Here is an 18,716-nt window from a genome sequence, read left to right as displayed (position 1 = left end):
GACATGTTTATTTTTCACGGGGCCGTATAAACAATGGCCGTTATTTGATACGTAGTGTGAATTCAACGGCCGTAGTTACATTGCATTGCAGTCATTATTGGGAATCTCAAAACAACGGCCGTAGTTTTGCGGCGCGGACAACGGCCGTTATTTTACGTAGTGTGAACATAGCTTTTAAACAGCAATAAAAAATAAAAGCAATCATAACCTATGTTATTACCTATAAAGAATATTGGTAACTTAAAACCTATCGTGAGCATTAAAAAAAATATATAGATTTTTTAAATACCAGATGACAACTTACACATTACTTTTTTGTTTTTTCTACCTTAAAGGGGTACTCAACTGGTGTCAGAAAGTTATATAAGTTTGTAATTTACTTGTATTTAAAAATCACAAGTTTTCCAGTACTCATCAGCTGCTGTATGTCCTGCAGGAAGTGGTGTATTCTTTCCAGTCTCTCTGCTGCCACCTCTGTCCATGTCAGGAACTGTCCAGAGCAGGAGAGGTTTTCTATGGGGATTTGCTGCTGCTCTGGACAGTTCCTGACATGGACAGAGGTGGCAGCAGAGAGCACTGTGTCAGACTGGAAAGAATACATGACTTCTTGCAGGAGTACCCCTTTAATATAGGTATTCTACCTTAAAAGTATTGCTCTGCAAGGAAAATATGTTACGCAGTCTGTTCATGGAGACCTGTACAGACAGGACTTTGTACCATCCATGCCTCCATAACATAAATGCATTTTCTACTTCTTTTAATAATAGTTATTAAGCATAATTCTGAACATTCGGAGCTGCATTCACAATTCTGCATTCACAATTCCCATCAAAGTTCTTTATGTGGTTTTTGAGAATTGTTGCTGCCCATGCAGAGCGGAGCTGGGAAAGCAGATAGTGAAGAAATGAAGAAACAGCGGGGAATCGGCATGACGTCTCCTGAAGAAGAAGAAGCAATCATCCCGGGGATGACTCAATGCACACATGTGTAATTTGCTGTCACCCCCAGGATCCGCTCCCTGACAAGATAATTTCAGCTTAAACATTATTGAAACGTTTAATCTGTGAGCGATCTAAGAAGTGCGTAATGTGTCGCCTCCATCTGTAGCTTCCAAATGTCTCAGTTTCACACTCAGAAATAGCCATGTGTTACCAATATAGTGGAAAAATACATTTATTATTCCAAAGTTGTGAAATGTGCATTTATTATATATATTAAAACAACTGTATACATCCGTGCTGTCAGTTTCTAGATCGCACATGCAATGCATACATACCTAGTGCACTGCTGTGTGATCTGGCATCCCGATCTCCGATTCTTTGTATTATTATTTATTCTTATCTATTATTACTTTATTTATCTGTATCTTCTTGCGGCCCCGCCACCTCTGGCTGTCAATCACTGTAGAGTAGATGACGATCTGAAGATACAGATGGGAGATGGGTGGGATGGGAGAGGCAGAGAGCAGGATGCTGGATCACACAGCAGCCCACTAGGTTTGTATGCACTACATGTGGGATCTGGAAACTGATAACACGGACTTATGCATATCTGTGCTGTCAGTTTCTTCTCGCTATCGCCTGTTTACACAATAATGATAATTTTTAAAGCCCGCTTAAAAGATGCGATCAGTCGTAGATTGGGCGTTTGCTTGATTCTCAGCTGATCGCTGTCACATTTATGATTTGTTTCTGGCAATGCTCCTGGCTGATAATCAGCCAGTGTAAAAGGGCCCTAAGGGATGGATCTAACCTGCTTATAGCTCCCTATTGCCCACTGGGCGCTGAGGATGAAGGTACGTTTCTTACCTTCATCCTCCTTTCTTCCAGAGACAGCACCGCTCTTGTCTCCAGTTTGGGGGCAGGTTTTGTAACTCAGTGAACGGAGATTAATTGCAAACCGCACCTGACCTGGAGACAAGAGCGGTGCTGTCTCTGGGAGAAAGCGGACATGTTTTTGTAGCACTGGATAACCCCTTTATAGGGGTAGTGCGGCGCTAAACAATTATTCACTAAATAAAACACATTACAAAGTTATACAACTTTGTAATGTATGTTATGTTAGTGAATGGCCCCCTTCCTCGTGTTTCCCTCCACCCACGCTAGACCCAGAAGTGTAGAGCTCTATACTCACCCGATTCGTGCCGCCATCTTCGGGACAATTATGTCATCTTCAGGAGGCCGGACGGTCCACACCAGCCCTCCCTCATGCCGGCCCCCCCTCTGCAGCGTCATCAGCTGCTGAGCCGTAATTGGCTGAGCACAGTTATGCTCAGCCAATCGCGGCTGAGCAGCTGATGACGCGGCAGAGGGGGGCCCGGCATGAGGGACGGCTGGAGCGGTTTGGCCGGCCTCCCGAAGATGACATCATTGTCCCGAAGATGGCGGCACGAATCGGGTGAGTATAGAGCTCTACACTTCCGGGTCTAGCGTGGGTGGAGGGAAACACGGGGAAGGGGGCCATTCACTAACATAACATACATGTGTGTTATTTAGTGAATAATTGTTTAGCGCGGCACTACCCATTTAATGGCATTTTTATAATTTGCTACATTGTATCTAACATATATTTTACAATTATTTTCCAGCGGCCTGAACTGGAGCTGGGGCTGGGCATCGGCCGGGAGCAGCATTTTAGCTGAATTTGGGACTTTGCACTTAGAGTTCTTGAAGCTGAGTGAACTCTCCGGAGACCCGATATTTATCGAGAAGGTAAAACCGACACAATTTCATGTTTTCTGCCCTAGAATTATAACCTCAGCCAGCGCCGACATAAATCCAAGTGATTGCCGAAAAGACGGTTATCACTAGCTCCAAAAGGAAGTGCAAAAAGTCCTTTTTACAACCTTTTTCCCCTGTAGGTGAAGACCATCAGGAGAACGCTGAAGAAAATGGAGAAACCTCATGGACTGTATCCCAACTATTTCAGTCCCGTCAGTGGGAGCTGGGTCCAACGTATGTACAAATATATAGGGAGTTGATGTGTGAAGTCGGTTAATATATGATAAGAAATAATATGTGTATAAAGTGTAAGCATGGATATGTATATATCTGTGCTGCTATTTTTCAGATACTTACCTAGTGTGCTGCTGTGTGATCCGGCATCCCCCCGCCGGCTCATCATCCCACTCTCCGGCTGCCGCTGTATCTTCACGGCGCTGCCTCCTCCAGGTTGATTGACAGCCACAAGAGGCAGGGTGCCCTGAGGGTACAGCAGCGGCTGGAGATCGGGGTGCTGGATCACACAGCAGTGCAGAAAATATGTATACACTGCAAATGTGATCTGGAAACTAACAGCATGGATATATGCATATCTGTACAGTCAGTTTCCATGGGCACACGAACAATACCAGAACGTTAGTGTGACCCAGCCACTTAATTTATTGTGCTGTTTAAAGGCTGATCTCTGGTGGTTTGTGGCAGCCTGCAACTGAGAACAAAGTGTAAGAGAACCCAAATCCTGCATGGGATAAGAATGAAGTACAGGTAGAGCAAACCAGGTGCACTGGAGACATATTTGGAAATGATATTATGTGACAGATAAGGTTTAAAGGGGTATCCTGGTGAAAATCTTTTTCTTTCCACTGGTGTCAGAAATTTATATAGATTTGAAATTCACTTCTATTTAAAAATCTCCAGTCTTCCCATACTTATCAGCTGCTGTACGTCCTGCAGGAAGTGGTGTATTCTCTCCAGTCTGACACAGTGCTCTCTGCTGCCACCTCTGTCCATGTCAGGAACTGCCCAGAGCAGAAGAGGTTTTCTATGGGGATTTGCTGCTGCTCCTGACACGGACAGAGGTGGCAGCAGAGAACGCTGTGTCAGACTTGAGAGAATACACCACTTCCTGCAGGACATACAGCAGCTGATAAGTACCGGAAGACTGGAGATTTTTTAAATAGAAGTAAATTACAAATCTATATAACTTTATGAAACCAGTTGATTTAAAAAAAAAAAAAAAGAGTACCCCTTTAACAAACGATTGATAATTCATCCGTTAAGATAGAAACTTGTAAAATACCAAGAAAAATAAAAAAATAAAAATCTCTGAAGGCTTGGCCTTTTGATGACTTGAAGCTTTAGACTTGACCTAATATGATGAACTTTGTTCTGATAATATAAAGCATTTAATAGTAAATTAACAAGAACGCTGAGAGGAATCGTGAATTTAGCCGCTGCCGCTCGGCTTGAAGGCTTAACGGGCAGATTTGCATGTGCACAAATGAAATGTCGGCTTAATTTCCTTATCAAGCTCCTTGTACAAATTGTGTGTGGCTTCTCCTTCTATAGATCATGTGTCTCTCGGAGGACTTGGTGACAGCTTCTATGAATACTTAATCAAGTCTTGGCTGATGTCGGCTAAAACCGATCATGAAGCAAAGGGCATGTACTACGAGGCTGTGGAGGTAGGAGACACCGGTTTTGTCTTGTTTTGTTAGCGATGTACGTTCTACTATTAGATGACAGGTATAAGGTTTATATGTATAATCCGGATATGCTGCAATGCTTTCTGGAAAACCTCCAAGATGACAGAGATCTAACGCAGTGTAGGTGGAATCTATTTTATAACATTGTGTCAAAGATGCTGGATTAGATCACATGGAAACAGGAGCAGAGACAGGGAGGAAGGAGAAGATGGAACCTACCGGCAGCAAGGAAAAACCTTGGTAGGATTAAAGCCCAATTGTGATGTCCCACCACGGGTGTTGCTATAAGTTACACCATTCGTAAAAGCCTGTACTTATTGTGAGTCAGTGGTGATGAAATAGTGATAACGTTTCGCCACTAGATGTCACTGTTATAGGTATGTATACTTAGATACTGCACGGCTGAAGACTGGAGTTATTGTTTGCTTGTGTTACATGGATCTGTAAACCTATGGGAATCTCTTCTTCTGTCCTATCATCTCTCACTTTACTTCTTTTAACGCAGTCTTCACCTACTCACAGCGCTCCTTAGATACTCTGGAGATAGGAAGTCACATGGGTAGAGGAAGTGCGTGTCTTTTGTGTTGGACGTTGTAGGGGAAGGACGCAAGCTAGAAATCTCCCTACAGGGGTCCTCCTTGGGCCCTGGCTCTCTGCCAGGTCCCCAGCCTCAAGGATCAGTCTTAGTCAGATCCCCATCTGGGTAGGAAGCAAGACAAGACACAGCTAACAGTTTCTCCTCCGTTTACTCTACACAACACTATGCAGTGTTAGACCTTCACTAGAGAGGACAAGTCAGAGATCATCTCAACCCACGCTGTGGACTAGGAGAGTCACAGTGCAGGACAGTATCCACAAAAGCAAAAAGAAGCTAGGAACTGATCCGAATAGAGCAAAGTTGCAATAAGCCTAGGAACTCTATCTCTCGCAGCGCAGATGTCAGTAGGAAATCAGTAGGAAATCCTCAGCATTCCGCTCATCCCAGGAAACAAGGTCTGGGGCCTTGTGTCACCCTCTGGGACGGGTCGCCCGACACTGGCAGGACCCCGTAGTAGCCCGGCAGCGCACTATCCACAGGGGAACAAGGTACAGCCGGCCCTTTAAACTAAAAGTAGGTGTGCCATCATACGGCGTCACAACATAACATCACTGGTCCCCGCTGTATCTTGGCCACCCACCATAGAACTAGTGTCACACCTTACCATCTTGCAAGTGACCGGCCATACCTCCACACTGGGGGTCACCACACAATTACACAAAACGATTATCGGCCGTACTTGGACGCTTACCTGCCATTGACGTCGATAAAGTCGCTTCGTGTAATGGGACCTACTAAAAGGCCATAATCAGCCGACATGCACAACGTGTTTGTGCAGCGACCGTTTTCTGTGCGCCATGCACCGTCCACAAGGAGTGGCTGCAGCAGATTGCTGCTGACTTCAATGGGCAGCCCAAACGATTCTTAGCCCCTCCCGCTGCTCTCCTCGGCCCCTCCCACAGCTCCCCGTGGCCCCTCCTGCTCGCTGGCGGCTCAATGTTCGGGTCCCGGACAAATGATCCCACCTCCAATTCAGAGATGGACTCGTCTCAAGGTGACTGCCCACTCAGCCAATCACTGGCTTAGATGGGACAGCGCTGAGGCCAGTGATTGGCTGAGAGGGCTGTCACTACAAAGATGGGTGCGTCTGAGCTGCGGCGGCTGCAGTCCACGTGGAGACCCAGAGAAACAGCAGGAGGACACCATCTTTTATCTTGTATTTTCAGTTTATATTTAGGGATTACCAGTGATTACCCAGTAAGTATTGTATCCACATAAGGGCGGTATTATCATCATTGTCGAGGGAAGTAAGAAGGATTCCTTCTCCTAGTTTCATGGCTGAGCTGATCATTGCTTGTAACAAATCCCCCACTAGCGCTTAGCTTTGTATTTATGACCTCGAAGAGTTAATGCTGAAGACGCCGTGTTTTTATTGTCGGACATAAAACGTGATTACAGCTAATGGATTACACTTTGTGCTGTAAAAAAGCTGATTCTACACTTTGCAAACATTGCAGGCGGTATTAATATTCTGTTGTCGGCTGATAGTCTTTTACTTTGTCCGGACGTTCTCACTATACGATAATTCTACAGGATACGTGTGCAGGTAAAACAGCTAGAAGGGCTTCTCCAGTGTTTCTATAGGAGTTTGTGTTTTTTTATTACACCGCCATGTAATGCACTCTGACATCCGATAAGAGCGCTTATACATAAGATACATAATTGGGGATTTTAATCAAGACAATGCAAAGAAACGTGGGGGAGTTGGTCGGAGGAATTGCTTGTTTTAGTTTTGAGTGAGACTATTATACTGACATCTATCCCGGTAGAATCAGCGGCGTATGATCGCGGGGTGCGCCCTCCTCCGTGTAGCAGAGCTGTAGTTGTTTTCCCCTGTCAGGTAGGGAAGAAAAACAGGGAGCCCTAGCACTAGGCCCCCCAGAAAAGTGCCTGCCCACTTGCCGGCCTGACCCTAGGCAGTCAGCGACAACTGGGCAGCATTCCCTCCCTACCTTAGGGTCCTATTACACGGCCCAGTGAAGGCCCGATCAATATTGTAGACGAGTGCCGATCTAGAAGATCTAGTCTATTACACGGTCCGCTAATCATTTAGCAAGGGCTGCACAGACATCGTTAGCCCAAACAATCCATGCTCCCGGTCTTCTCCAGCGCTCTGTATACGCTCCGACACCGCTCACTGCAGCTTCAGAGCGGCATGTCTGAGCTGTCTGGACGCATACAGAGCCAGCCCGTGCATCGCTATTACACGTAGGTGTTACACGTAGCGATACACAGTCGGCAGATGATGATTTTAGCTCTGGGCCTAAAGAAATGTTTGATTGTTTCGTCAGCTGATCACTTTCTTTATTACACGGAGCGATAATCGCCCAAATCGCGACGTGGTGGTGGTAGTAGTGGTGGTATTGGTGGTAGTAGTAGTGGTGGTGATAGTGGTGGTATTGGTGGTACTAGTAGTGGTAGTGGTGGTATTGGTGGTAGTAGTAGTGGTGGTGGTATTGGTGGTACTAGTAGTGGTAGTGGTAGTGGTGATGGTGGTGGTATTGGTGGTAGTAGTAGTGGTGGTGGTAGTGGTGGTATTGGTGGTAGTAGTAGTGGTGGTGGTAGTGGTGGTAGTAGTGGTATTGGTGGTAGTAGTAGTGGTGGTAGTGGTGGTGGTGGTATTGGTGGTAGTAGTGGTGGTGGTGGTGGTATTGGTGGTAGTAGTGGTGGTGGTGTTATTGTGGTAGTAGTAGTGGTGGTAGTGGCGGTGGTATTGGTGGTAGTAGTAGTGTTGGTTGTGGTATTGGTGGTATTAGCAGTGGTGGTGGTATTAGTGGTAGTAGTAGTACTAGGTGGTAGTAGTGGTGGTGGTATTAGTGGTAGTAGTGGTGGTGGTGGTATTGGTTGTAGTAGTAGTGGTGGTGTTATTGGTGGTAGAAGTAGTGGGGGTGGTGATGGTATTGGTGGTAGTAGCAGTACTAGGTGGTAGTGGTATTGATGGTAGTAGTAGTGGTAGTGGTGGTGGTATTGGTGGTAGTAGTAGTGGTGGTGTTATTGGTGGTGGTAGTAATAGTGGTTGTTATTTGTGGTAGTAGTGGGGGTGGTGATGGTATTGGTGGTAGTACTAGTGGTGGTATTATTGGTGGTAGTAGTAGTGGTGGTGTTATTGTGGTAGTAGTAGTGGTGGTGGTGGTATTGGTAGTAGTGGTGGTGGTGGTAGTGGCAGTGGTATTGGTGGTAGTAGTAGTGTTGGTTGTGGTATTGGTGGTATTAGCAGTGGTGGTGGTATTAGTGGTAGTGGTGGTATTAGTGGTAGTAGTAGTACTAGGTGGTAGTAGTAGTGGTGGTGGTATTAGTGGTAGTAGTAGTGGTGGTGGTGGTATTGGTTGTAGTAGTAGTGGTGGTGTTATTGGTGGTAGAAGTAGTGGGGGTGGTGATGGTATTGGTGGTAGTAGCAGTACTAGGTGGTAGTAGTAGTGGTATTGATGGTAGTAGTAGTGGTAGTGGTGGTGTTATTGGTGGTGGTAGTAATAGTGGTTGTTATTTGTGGTAGTAGTGGGGGTGGTGATGGTATTGGTGGTAGTACTAGTGGTGGTATTATTGGTGGTAGTAGTAGTGGTGGTGTTATTGGTGGTATTGGTGGTACTAGTAGTAGTGGTAGTGGGGGTGGGGTAGGGGGCATTAACAGGAATTTACATTTTTTGGAGAACATATTTGATAACAATTGTACTGTATTAAAAGATAAAAGACATGAATGAGAAGAGCTGAGTGGTATATTTATGTATATTTACGTATATTTATTATATTAACATGTCGTCACTCTAGGAACCAACGAGATAATAAAACAGAACATTGCATTGTGGTAAATGTCGCACAGCGGTGATATGGTCCTACATACTGTGTCCCGGCTCGTGCTCCCTGTGAATTCTTTCTGTTCCGCCATCTTTCAGGCTATTGAAGCCCATCTGATCAGAAGATCTGCTGGAGGTCTGACATACATTGCGGAGTGGAGAGGGGGCGTCCTGGACCATAAGATGGGACATCTGACCTGCTTTGCTGCGGGGATGTTGGCACTTGGGGCAAATGATGCACCAGATACCAAAAAAGATCACTTTATGGAGTTAGCAGCAGAGATTGCCAATACTTGCCATGAATCTTATGTACGTACAGGTACGAGTGATCTCCCTCACATTCCTTTATAGTTCAATGAAATAATGCTAAACTACGTTATCCAATGCATCCGGGTACATGAATGATCTAAGGCGCCGTTCACACAGAGCAAGAGGGGCGGAATGCCTTTAGTCTCCGTGTCATAATGACACCGCACCGCATCTCTCAGCGCTGAAGAATGAACATGTGCCTCCCATAGAGTGTCATTATGACATGGAGGCTAACGGCATTCCGCCCCTCTTGCTCTGTGTGAACGGGGCCTAATGAGAATTTCCAGTACTTATCAGCTGCTGTTTGTCCTGCAGGAAGGGGTGTATTCTCTCCATTCTCACACACTACTCTCTGCTGCCACCTCTGTCCATGTCAGGAACTGTCCAGCTAGGAGAGCCTTAAATTCAGCGGCGTCCGTCATTTGGTCCCAATAGTGTGATGTTCGTAAGGGGTTTTATACTATTTTACTGTCATATGATGCTTTTATATTCCACCTGAAAGCACCTGCTATAAGCAATGCGTTCTATAATACTATAAGTAATATATAAGGGCTGGTGACAAACAGGGCATAAACAAGTTAGAGGCGTACTTACCTGTTAACATAATCAAATATAGACTGAATGTAACGACAGCATTATAGTGTACACCACAAAGCATCCTGGGACATAATAGTAACTTCCACTCACTAATTCATTGCTTGATTTTTTTTGCCCTTTTACCTTCATTCTGATAAATCCAAAGAAGTAAAACAAACACCAGAGGCGAAGTAAGCGCTAAAATCCCAAATGTTCTTTTTCAGCTTGATGGGATCGCTCAGCTGTAAAATTCATTCGTTCAGTGGACGGTTCTCTATTTTGCATGTACGATGGATATTCGTGTCCTCCGGTTACAGCCTAGAGTTTTGTATAAAATACTTTGTTGTCTTTTATATCTCTTAGTATTGCTTGATATTATTATTTTTTATAGAATTTTAGTAGAGTAAAATGAATATATGGTCATCGGGGTTAGTGTTATAGGTCACATTCTATATGTATTTTGACTTTACATGTTAAAATACACCATAAAAAACAACTGCAATACTTTGACCCTGTTGAGCAAAGAGAACACACAGGGGCGGTTAGATAAACAGGAAACCTCGAGCAGCGGCCAATAGCACGGTCTGCTGCTCACCAATGGTTTCAATGGGCCACTCAGGCAATCTAATGGTTGTTTGGTTGGCCCCATCCGCTCCTACTCGCTTGCTGTCTGTGCATAAAACAGCATAGGCAGCGAGTGGGGAATAAGGGGGAAGCGAGCACTGACCTGACAGGTCGACGCTTGCTTCCCCTGGAAAATCGTGCCTTAAAGGGAACCAGTCAGCACGATTGTGCCGGTATAGTATAGAGCTACTCTGCAGCTCCCCGAGCATACCAGCCACATCTGCGGAGGTAGCTTTATAAATTCATTTTGCCATTCGAGGCCAGGAAAGGGGTGGCAACTAGTCAACTGGGCGGGGAGCGGCCTGTGACTAGTCGCGGCTCTCTGCCTGTCAATTATCCCCGCACAGTGCGCTGGCAGGCAGAGAGCAGTGACTAGTCACAGGCGGCTCCCTGCCCAGTTGACTAGTTGCCGCCCCCCTCCCGGCCTCAGTAATAAAACCTCTTTTTTCAAAACAAACAGAATAATTAGTGGGGTTCTTCAGAGACAAAAAAAGTAGATCAATTGGTGACAAAGGCAGATGGATTTGTAAATTGCTTCCATTTTTTTTTTACTCGAGTACTTATCAGCTGCTGTATGTCCTGCAGGAAGAGATGTTCTCTTGGCAGCAGTGCTCTCTGCTGCCCCCCCTGTCTGTGTCAGGAATAACGTTAGATATAATTTTGGAATGTTGGTGCATTATTTTTGCACTAGGTACGGAGGTGGGTTATGAGGAGTGTATTTTAATAAATGTTAAATAACCCGTTACTCACCTCTATTTTTCAGATACTAAGCTCGGGCCTGAAGTTTTCAGGTTTGATACTGGGGCTGAAGCTACATCGACAAGGCTGAGTGAACGATATTATTTATTACGGCCAGAAGTGGCGGAGAGCTACCTGTACTTGTGGAGAATGACGCACAACCCCAAGTACAGAGAGTGGGGCTGGGAGATTGTACAGGTACGGGAAGATGGCAAGACTTACAGCTCAGTAAAAAAAAAAAAAATTCAGTAGATTATTGCTCTGTGTAATAGAGACAACGATCAGCCGAGGAGCCGATCACCGACTGATCGATGTCATTCAATATATTGAAAAATCATTGACCACTGACTGCGTAACAATACGTGTAATTGCAATGCACGGCCGATGACACTGTAAATGAAAATAATAAAGTTTATACTTACCTGTCCAGGCTCCCCTGGCGTCCTGTTTTCTCCTCCCTTCAGCTTATGGCCCGTATCTGTACTGGCAGGTCATTCAGCCAGTTATTGGCTGAGCATCCTGTCACTCAAGAGATGCATGCAGAACTGTCCGAGGCTGTGGGGAGCAGGAAACACGGGGAAAAGGCACCAGGACACACGGGAGCATGGGTAAGTATAAACTTTGTTCTTTACTATGTGAAAGCAAGAACCACACGGACATTCTTAATGATGTCTGTGCAGCCCTTGCTACACGTTCGTTGAGCCGTGTAATAGGCTCAGTAAGTGAGTGCCTTGCTTACCCTGTTCATCGGGCCTTACCTTGACTGCCCCTGTAATAGCCCTAGACTAAACAAGCCAAAATAAATACCATAAACACCAAACTAGAGTCTTTGACTTTAAAATACTAATTCAGGATTAAACAAATAGGAATCAACAAATAGACAAGAAATTGCGACCAACGTGGAACATGAAAATAAACGAAACCAACTTGTGGGCAGGCCAAAGCTACACTGTAGTCTACACTAATGACACAAATTTTGGGATATTTTTTAAAGGCTAATAAAACTTCACCCAAGCAATCCACATTTGATCAATCAATGATTACCTGATCCATAATTTTGGGATCTGATTCCTGCATCTGAAATGTACTAGAAATTGTAGTGCTTGCATATTTATTCTAACTGTGATGCATGTAAATTGGCTTTATCAGTAGTGTATAAGTAACATAATATAATATAATATGACATAGGGGTGTAAGCAAGATGTTCCTGGTATGCCTGGCCATGTCTACATCCTTATGTCACTATGTCCTTTGGTGACAGGCTTGGTTCTGTTACCATATCTAGGCAGTGAGCTTCTTTGTTATTGTATCTATGGTCAAGGCTTGGGTCTGATACTGTATCTGTGGTCAAGGCTTGGGTTTGATACTGTATCTATAGTCAAGGCTTGGGTCTGATACTGTATCTATGGTCAAGGCTTGGGTCTGATACTGTATCTATGGTCAAGGCTTGGGTCTGATACTGTATCTATGGTCAAGACTTGGGTCTGATACTGTATCTATAGTCAAGGCTTGGGTCTGATACTGTATCTATGGTCAAGGCTTGGGTCTGATATTGTATCTATGGTCAAGGCTTGGGTCTGATACTGTATTTATGGTCAAGGCTTGGTTCTGATACTGTATATATGCAGAAGTTTTATCTATCCACTACATAACCTGTATACCCCACTGAAAACGTACAAAATTATTATTTTTTATTTGCAAATTTTTATTACGATACCAATGATGTGTATGTTGGGAACACTGTGGGACTTGACCCTGGAACCCACATAATGATTCTTTATTGTTTATATCATATTACCTTACAATGCGCCACCTACTCTTTCTGTATTCCTAACTGATGGAGACGTTCATTTTTCTTTGCCCTAATCTCTCATGTTCACATTCTCTCCGAATTGAAAATAGTCCCTCTTTTTGCTTCAAACCAAGAGAAAACGTGGTTCTTGGTCTGTATCACATTTGACAACAAACGGCCTCAAAGAAAAAGCTTCAAGTTACAAAAAAAGGCAACGCCGTGATGTTATTCAGAATAGCAGGAAATCAGAAATCATTACTTAGAATATCAGCAATGGCTGCCAGGAGAATGTCAGCTTTAATATAGCGCTCATCTCAGGCTGTATTGTTGTTGTTGAAGCTTTGTGCTTTCATCCTAAAGTTCTATATAAGTGAGTTATCCTCTATTATAACGTCTTTTCGCACTCTATCCAGTTGGATGACTTCATTAAAGCAAATGTACCTCTAGGTTCATGGTTTTTCTGTTTTTTACATGAACAGACTGACGCCGGTGCGGGAATGCTGGTACCGCAGTCCTTTTTTTGAACCACCACCCAGTTCCTGTGCATGGTGCTGGTCTATTACCGAGCGCGCCGGCCCCCAGTGTGAAAAAACCTCCCCCCCATTAGAATCAATGGAGCCACGTCATACTGCCCCCAGTGCTTCATGCCGGCCGGTGCTCAGGAATAGACCGGCGCTGTGAGTGGGAACCGGCAGCAGGCCAAAAAAAGGACCACTGCACCGGCATACACCGGCAGCACTGGACAGCAGTTTGGATGGGGTTTTGAAATTCAGTTACTTTGCAGCAAATAAGCTTAACTGGAAAGCCGCATCCAAACTGGAGACAACAGTGTTGCTGTTTCTGGAAGAAACCGACCATTTAGCTCATCGCTTGCTTCCCCCTTGTTCCCCGCTCAGTGCCTGTGCTATTAAACGCACAGACAGCAAATTTGGAGCAGCGGGAGGGGCCTCCTGAACGACCATTAGATTGTTCGGGCTGTCCTTTGGGGTCCTATTACACGAATCGGCGCTCTGCAGATTGCTGGTGCACAAATCGTGCTCTTTCACCATTTTGAAAGACCATGTTGCCTGACTGTTGCCTTCCAACACTCACTATTACACTAAACGAATATTGGCCTGAACGGCCGGTAACCAGCCAAGTAAGGCCAATAATCATTTAGTGTAATAGGGCATATCGTCCATATTCCTTCATATTTGTAAAGACCCCATACACATTAGAGAAAAGTTGTCCAAACCTGCAATTCCCGAAAGAGAAAGGATTAGGCAAGTTGAATTTCGAATGCCCCATCCTTTTGTTCTTGGGGAGGTAAGCTGCCAACAGAGGAGTCAGAATCAATGGTGTAGCTACCATGGAGGCAGATGACACCGCAGCCATGGGGCCTGTGCAGCAGGGGGGCCCTGGCAGAGTGTGACCTGCCTCCATGGTACTAGCTGCAAGCTGACAGTCCACCCCCCCAGCAGCAACAAAGATCAGTACACACATACAGCCAAGCAACATCCCCCCCCCCCCCCCCGGATGGCACGGCTCAGGGCGGTTCTCACTGACCCTTCCCCCGGGATGATGATCAGATCCAGCCCTTTGGGGGGGTTGGGTTGGTTTCCATGACTCTTCTCCCAAGGACAGAGATTTTTTCCAACATGCTGAAAAGTATCTTTGTGTCATACGGCTTTTGATTGTTAGAATAATTCTGCACTTTCGCGGCCCGGCTCTCACCTTACCATCGCCTGGCTGACTTTGGTAGAAGGAAAAAAAATTGCTGTCACTTGCTCCAATAACTTCTCTGTAAGGTACAGCGTTCCGCTCCGTTGTCATAACAACTTTAGGTTTTTGAATGTTCTTTTGTTATAAAATATATGACTTCTTGTTTTTTTTTTTTTTACCAAGGCCTTGGACACCTACTGCAGAATAGACAGCGGATTTTCAGGCATTAGAGATGTCTACACGACAAATCCCAACCACGATAATGTGCAACAGAGTTTTTTCATGTCAGAAACATTAAAGTGAGTATAATATCTTAACCTCATTTTACTTATTTTTTTTTTCACTGTTTAAAAAAGTCATTGACTATTGAAAAGGTCCTGAGATAAAAATTATTTGACAGAGTGAGGAGCCATTGGCTCCTTGCCCTGTCAATCGCTCTCCTGGCCAGAGATAACTTTATTCCTCCGGCATCATGAGCTGCACTGATGCTGTAAGCAGGTGAGTATGTTTTTTTTTTTTATTCAGTTTTTACTTTCAGTTTTTTTTTTTTATCCAGTTTTGACTTTCTGACCTGTATTTCCTGATGGCGCTCAGACTCTTTACTAGCCGGTCATGTCTGCTTTTTTTTAAGACCTGAAAGTGCAGCGTACTCGTTTCTTCACCACTGTCAGCTACGTAGGAGCAGATTATCGGGTCTGTGGGTTGTATGGCACATTGTAAATTACTTAGTTTCCGTCTATCGTGGCTGAAGGTAGTAAAAGGTCATGACCTTTATTGTCTAGAGACACGATGTCAAGCCACCCCTTCAGTATAAGTCACTTAATGATAGGAGAAGCTAATTTCTCACCAGTCGTTTCTTCATGACCAATTATACAGCTGTCGTATTACAACCGACTTCACGGAATATAATTACCACTTATAAAGGTTATTTCAAGCCTGTATGCATCAGTGAAGGAGGCTTCACACACGCCATTTAGAAGCCAAAGCCAGGAGTAGATTACGATGCCTCCTTATTACATGTCCTCCCTCTCTTTATGAGTAGCAATAGCTTCAAAACCTGCATAAAAAGCTACATAGGAAAGTCAGGTGTAAAACTATTCCAATACTCTCCCTAAGTCTTCCTAAAGTTTCATGTTGAAATCTGGCAGGTGGTGCAAAGTCTCCTGGAAATAATCTACTTATCCCGATGTCACAAGATTCCACACATAGGAGACAACATTTATATTCTTGAAGGATTACGTTTATTCACCCAGTTTGATTCTTTTTTTAAAGTTTTCGTTTGTAAAAACTTTTGACGCGTCATAGAGACAAAAAAGAAACAGAAACTGGCAGCACCTCTATGCCTCTGTTCACACTGTAGGCTGCACAGCGCATGTGGCTTAGGTACGGGTTACCATGTCACCTGGTTACAGAGTGCACCATGTCACAACGTTAAGGTGAGCCCTTACACCTGTAGGTTGCTGTTGCACTTTGTTTTTTTTGTCTGTACTTAAGCCACATGCAGCGTGCAACCTGCAGTGTGAACAGAGGCATTAGAGTGCTGCCAATGTCTGTTTTTCTGCTATATATGGGGGTTGGCTACCTCCTGTTGGTTTCCACTCCACCCATGTTCTGTGGGGGCTTTAAATACAGATTAATTGGCTCCAATCTGCCCAGTTTGTAGGCTTAATTTTAGCTCAGGACAGACCATTGCTAGTGTGGGCATGCTACACTCTGGTGACATGGTGCACTCTGTTTAATCAAATAGTTTGCTAAGATCCTCATTTATTAATATCTACAGAGCAGGTTTTTATCATGTGTACACTGGGGGGGGGGGATATGTATGGTAAACACTTGCACCTGTAGGTTGCTGTTGCAGTTTTTGTTTTTTGTATGTCATAGAGAGATGTCAAAGTTTTGATTGGTCCGGGTCCATGTGTTCAGACCTGTACCAATCGGGAGAACGAGCCGGGAGCGCATAAGCGCTATCCTCTTCTGGCTCTAGGTCACGTGATCAGTGGGGCTCCCTCTGATTGCCTGTATAAGTCTATGGAGCTCAATTGATTTCCCCATGACACAGAGCTGGAAGAGGACCACACTTAGTGCAGTCTTCTCTCGGCTTGTTCTCCCAATCGGTACAGATCCGAACACTCTGATCGATCAGAACTTTTGACACATCAAAGTTTTTACAGATGACATTAAAGGACAACTCCGGCTAAAAGTATTTTTTCATATGTTATTACTTATGGAAAGTTAGACATCTTCCATAGACGTCAATACAGTCCATAGACTTCTACATATACTGCATCCCCTGCTGGAAACTCCATAGGAATTGCACCTGATTCGTGACATCACGGTTTTTGAGAGAATTGCCACCAATGGCTTTGTTAAGCATTAGAATAGACATTACACTTACAAAGTGTAGCTGAGAGAGTGGGGATAGCCGTCCGTCATGGCCTTTCTACACGTTGTTGCACCTGCAGAACTAGTGACATGGACAGCTTTTCCAAGTGTAATTTTTATAATGTAAGCTATTCTATTAGTATACATGATAACATAAGACTAATGCATTCTATCCCTCTATGTGTTCTATAGATACCTCTACCTACTATTTTCGGAAGATGACCTGTTATCATTAGAAGACTGGGTTTTTAATACTGAAGCACATCCGTTGCCAATCAATAAACTAAGATCCATTTGAAGCACAAGAAACCAATACATATCTTCAGTGTTTTTATCTGAAATGAAAATTTTCATACAAAAGAAATTCTATTTTGTGAGCTAATTTGAGATACCAAGAGTTGCATAAAATACCACGTCGGAACCTTGTTACACTTTAGCACTAAAAGAAACGGTGGCCTTTTGCAGAAGTTTCTGCTTTTCGTATTTATGTTCCTTTTATTGTTACAAGCAAAGAATTATAGTTTAGAAGAAAAAATAATATCTATATTTAAATTGTGTGCGAAGAATATGTGCGGGATGCTGTTACTAGCGCTACGTGCCAATATAGATATATGCTATCTCTTCTGAAGATTGCGCAACACTTCTGAGATTTTGGTCAGGTTAATTTTTAGCTCGACTTAACACGTTTCTCATTGTAACTTGTACAACAATTTCCCAATATAATTTCATCAGGAATGTTCTAGAATAGGGATAGGGAAACTTCAGCCCTCCAACTGTTGCAAAACTACAATTCCCATCATGCATGGACAGCCAAAGCTTCGCTTTGGCTGTCCAGGAATGATGGGATTTGTAGTTTTGCAACAGCTGGAGGGCTGAAGGTTCCCCATCCCTGTTCTAGAAACTATACAGACCTTCCGACTACAGATCTTTAAAGGAGCGGTCCGGCAACATTTTTTATTAAAGTATTGTATTGCCCCATAAAAGTTATACAAATCCCCACTATAATGCACATAAAGTACTTTTTTCCCTGCACTTACTACTGCATCAAGGCTTCACTTCCTGGATAACATGGTGATGTCACTTCCTGGATAACATGGGGATGTCACTTCCTGGATAACATGGTGATGTCATTTCCAGGATAACATGGTGATGTCACTTCCTGGATAACATGGTGATGTCACTTCCTGGATAACATGGTGATGTCACTTCCTGGATAACATGGTGATGTCACTTCCTGGATAACATGGTGATGTCACGACTGGATAACATGGTAATGTCACGACCTGACTCCCAGAGCTGTGCGGGCTGTGGCTGCTTGAGAGGATGATGGCAGGGGGATGCTCAGTGTCCCTCCAGTGCCCTGTGTCCCTCAGTGCCATCATCCTCTCCAGCAGCCACAGCCGCACAGCTCTGGGAGTCGGGTCGTGTTATCTATGTTACCATGTTATCCAGGAAGTGACATCATCGTGTTATCCAGGAAGTGACATCACCATGTTATCCAGGAAGTGACATCACCATGTTATCCAGGAAGTGACATCACCATGTTATCCAGGAAGTGACCTCACCATGTTATCCAGGAAGTGACCTCACCATGTTATCCAGGAAGTAAAGCCTTGATACAGTAGTAAGTGCAGGGAAAAAAGCGCTTTATAAGCATTTCCCATAATAAGTTTAAATTGGTGACTTGTATAACTTTTGGGGAACAATGCAATACTTTAATAAAAATTTTCGCCAGACTTCTCCTTTAAATGTATCTAAAAGTGGCCAGAGACGTGAATT

The 18,716-nt window shown here is 44.2% G+C and overlaps 1 protein-coding gene across 4 annotated transcripts in view; it reads left to right on the top strand.

The window, feature by feature from the left end:
• The window catches only part of LOC138793259 (mannosyl-oligosaccharide 1,2-alpha-mannosidase IC-like), a 37,195-nt gene extending 19,808 nt beyond the window's left edge, over positions 1–17,387 (top strand). For 3 of the 4 annotated variants that reach the window (XM_069971723.1, XM_069971725.1, XM_069971726.1), the window contains 7 exons: positions 2,588–2,711; positions 2,861–2,954; positions 4,290–4,405; positions 8,915–9,134; positions 11,088–11,260; positions 14,739–14,854; positions 17,130–17,387. In XM_069971723.1, the coding sequence (XP_069827824.1) occupies positions 2,588–2,711; positions 2,861–2,954; positions 4,290–4,405; positions 8,915–9,134; positions 11,088–11,260; positions 14,739–14,854; positions 17,130–17,235 (949 nt within the window). In that variant the 3' untranslated portion in view covers positions 17,236–17,387. Of the gene's footprint in view, positions 1–2,587; positions 2,712–2,860; positions 2,955–4,289; positions 4,406–8,914; positions 9,135–11,087; positions 11,261–14,738; positions 14,855–17,129 lie in introns of those variants that run through there. The other variant, XM_069971724.1, reaches the window with a different exon arrangement.
• Positions 17,388–18,716: the final 1,329 nt, after the last annotated feature.

Source organism: Dendropsophus ebraccatus, chromosome 5, assembly GCF_027789765.1.
Source record: "Dendropsophus ebraccatus isolate aDenEbr1 chromosome 5, aDenEbr1.pat, whole genome shotgun sequence".
Lineage (NCBI taxonomy): Eukaryota > Metazoa > Chordata > Amphibia > Anura > Hylidae > Dendropsophus > Dendropsophus ebraccatus.
This window is presented reverse-complemented; position numbering and strand designations above follow the sequence as displayed.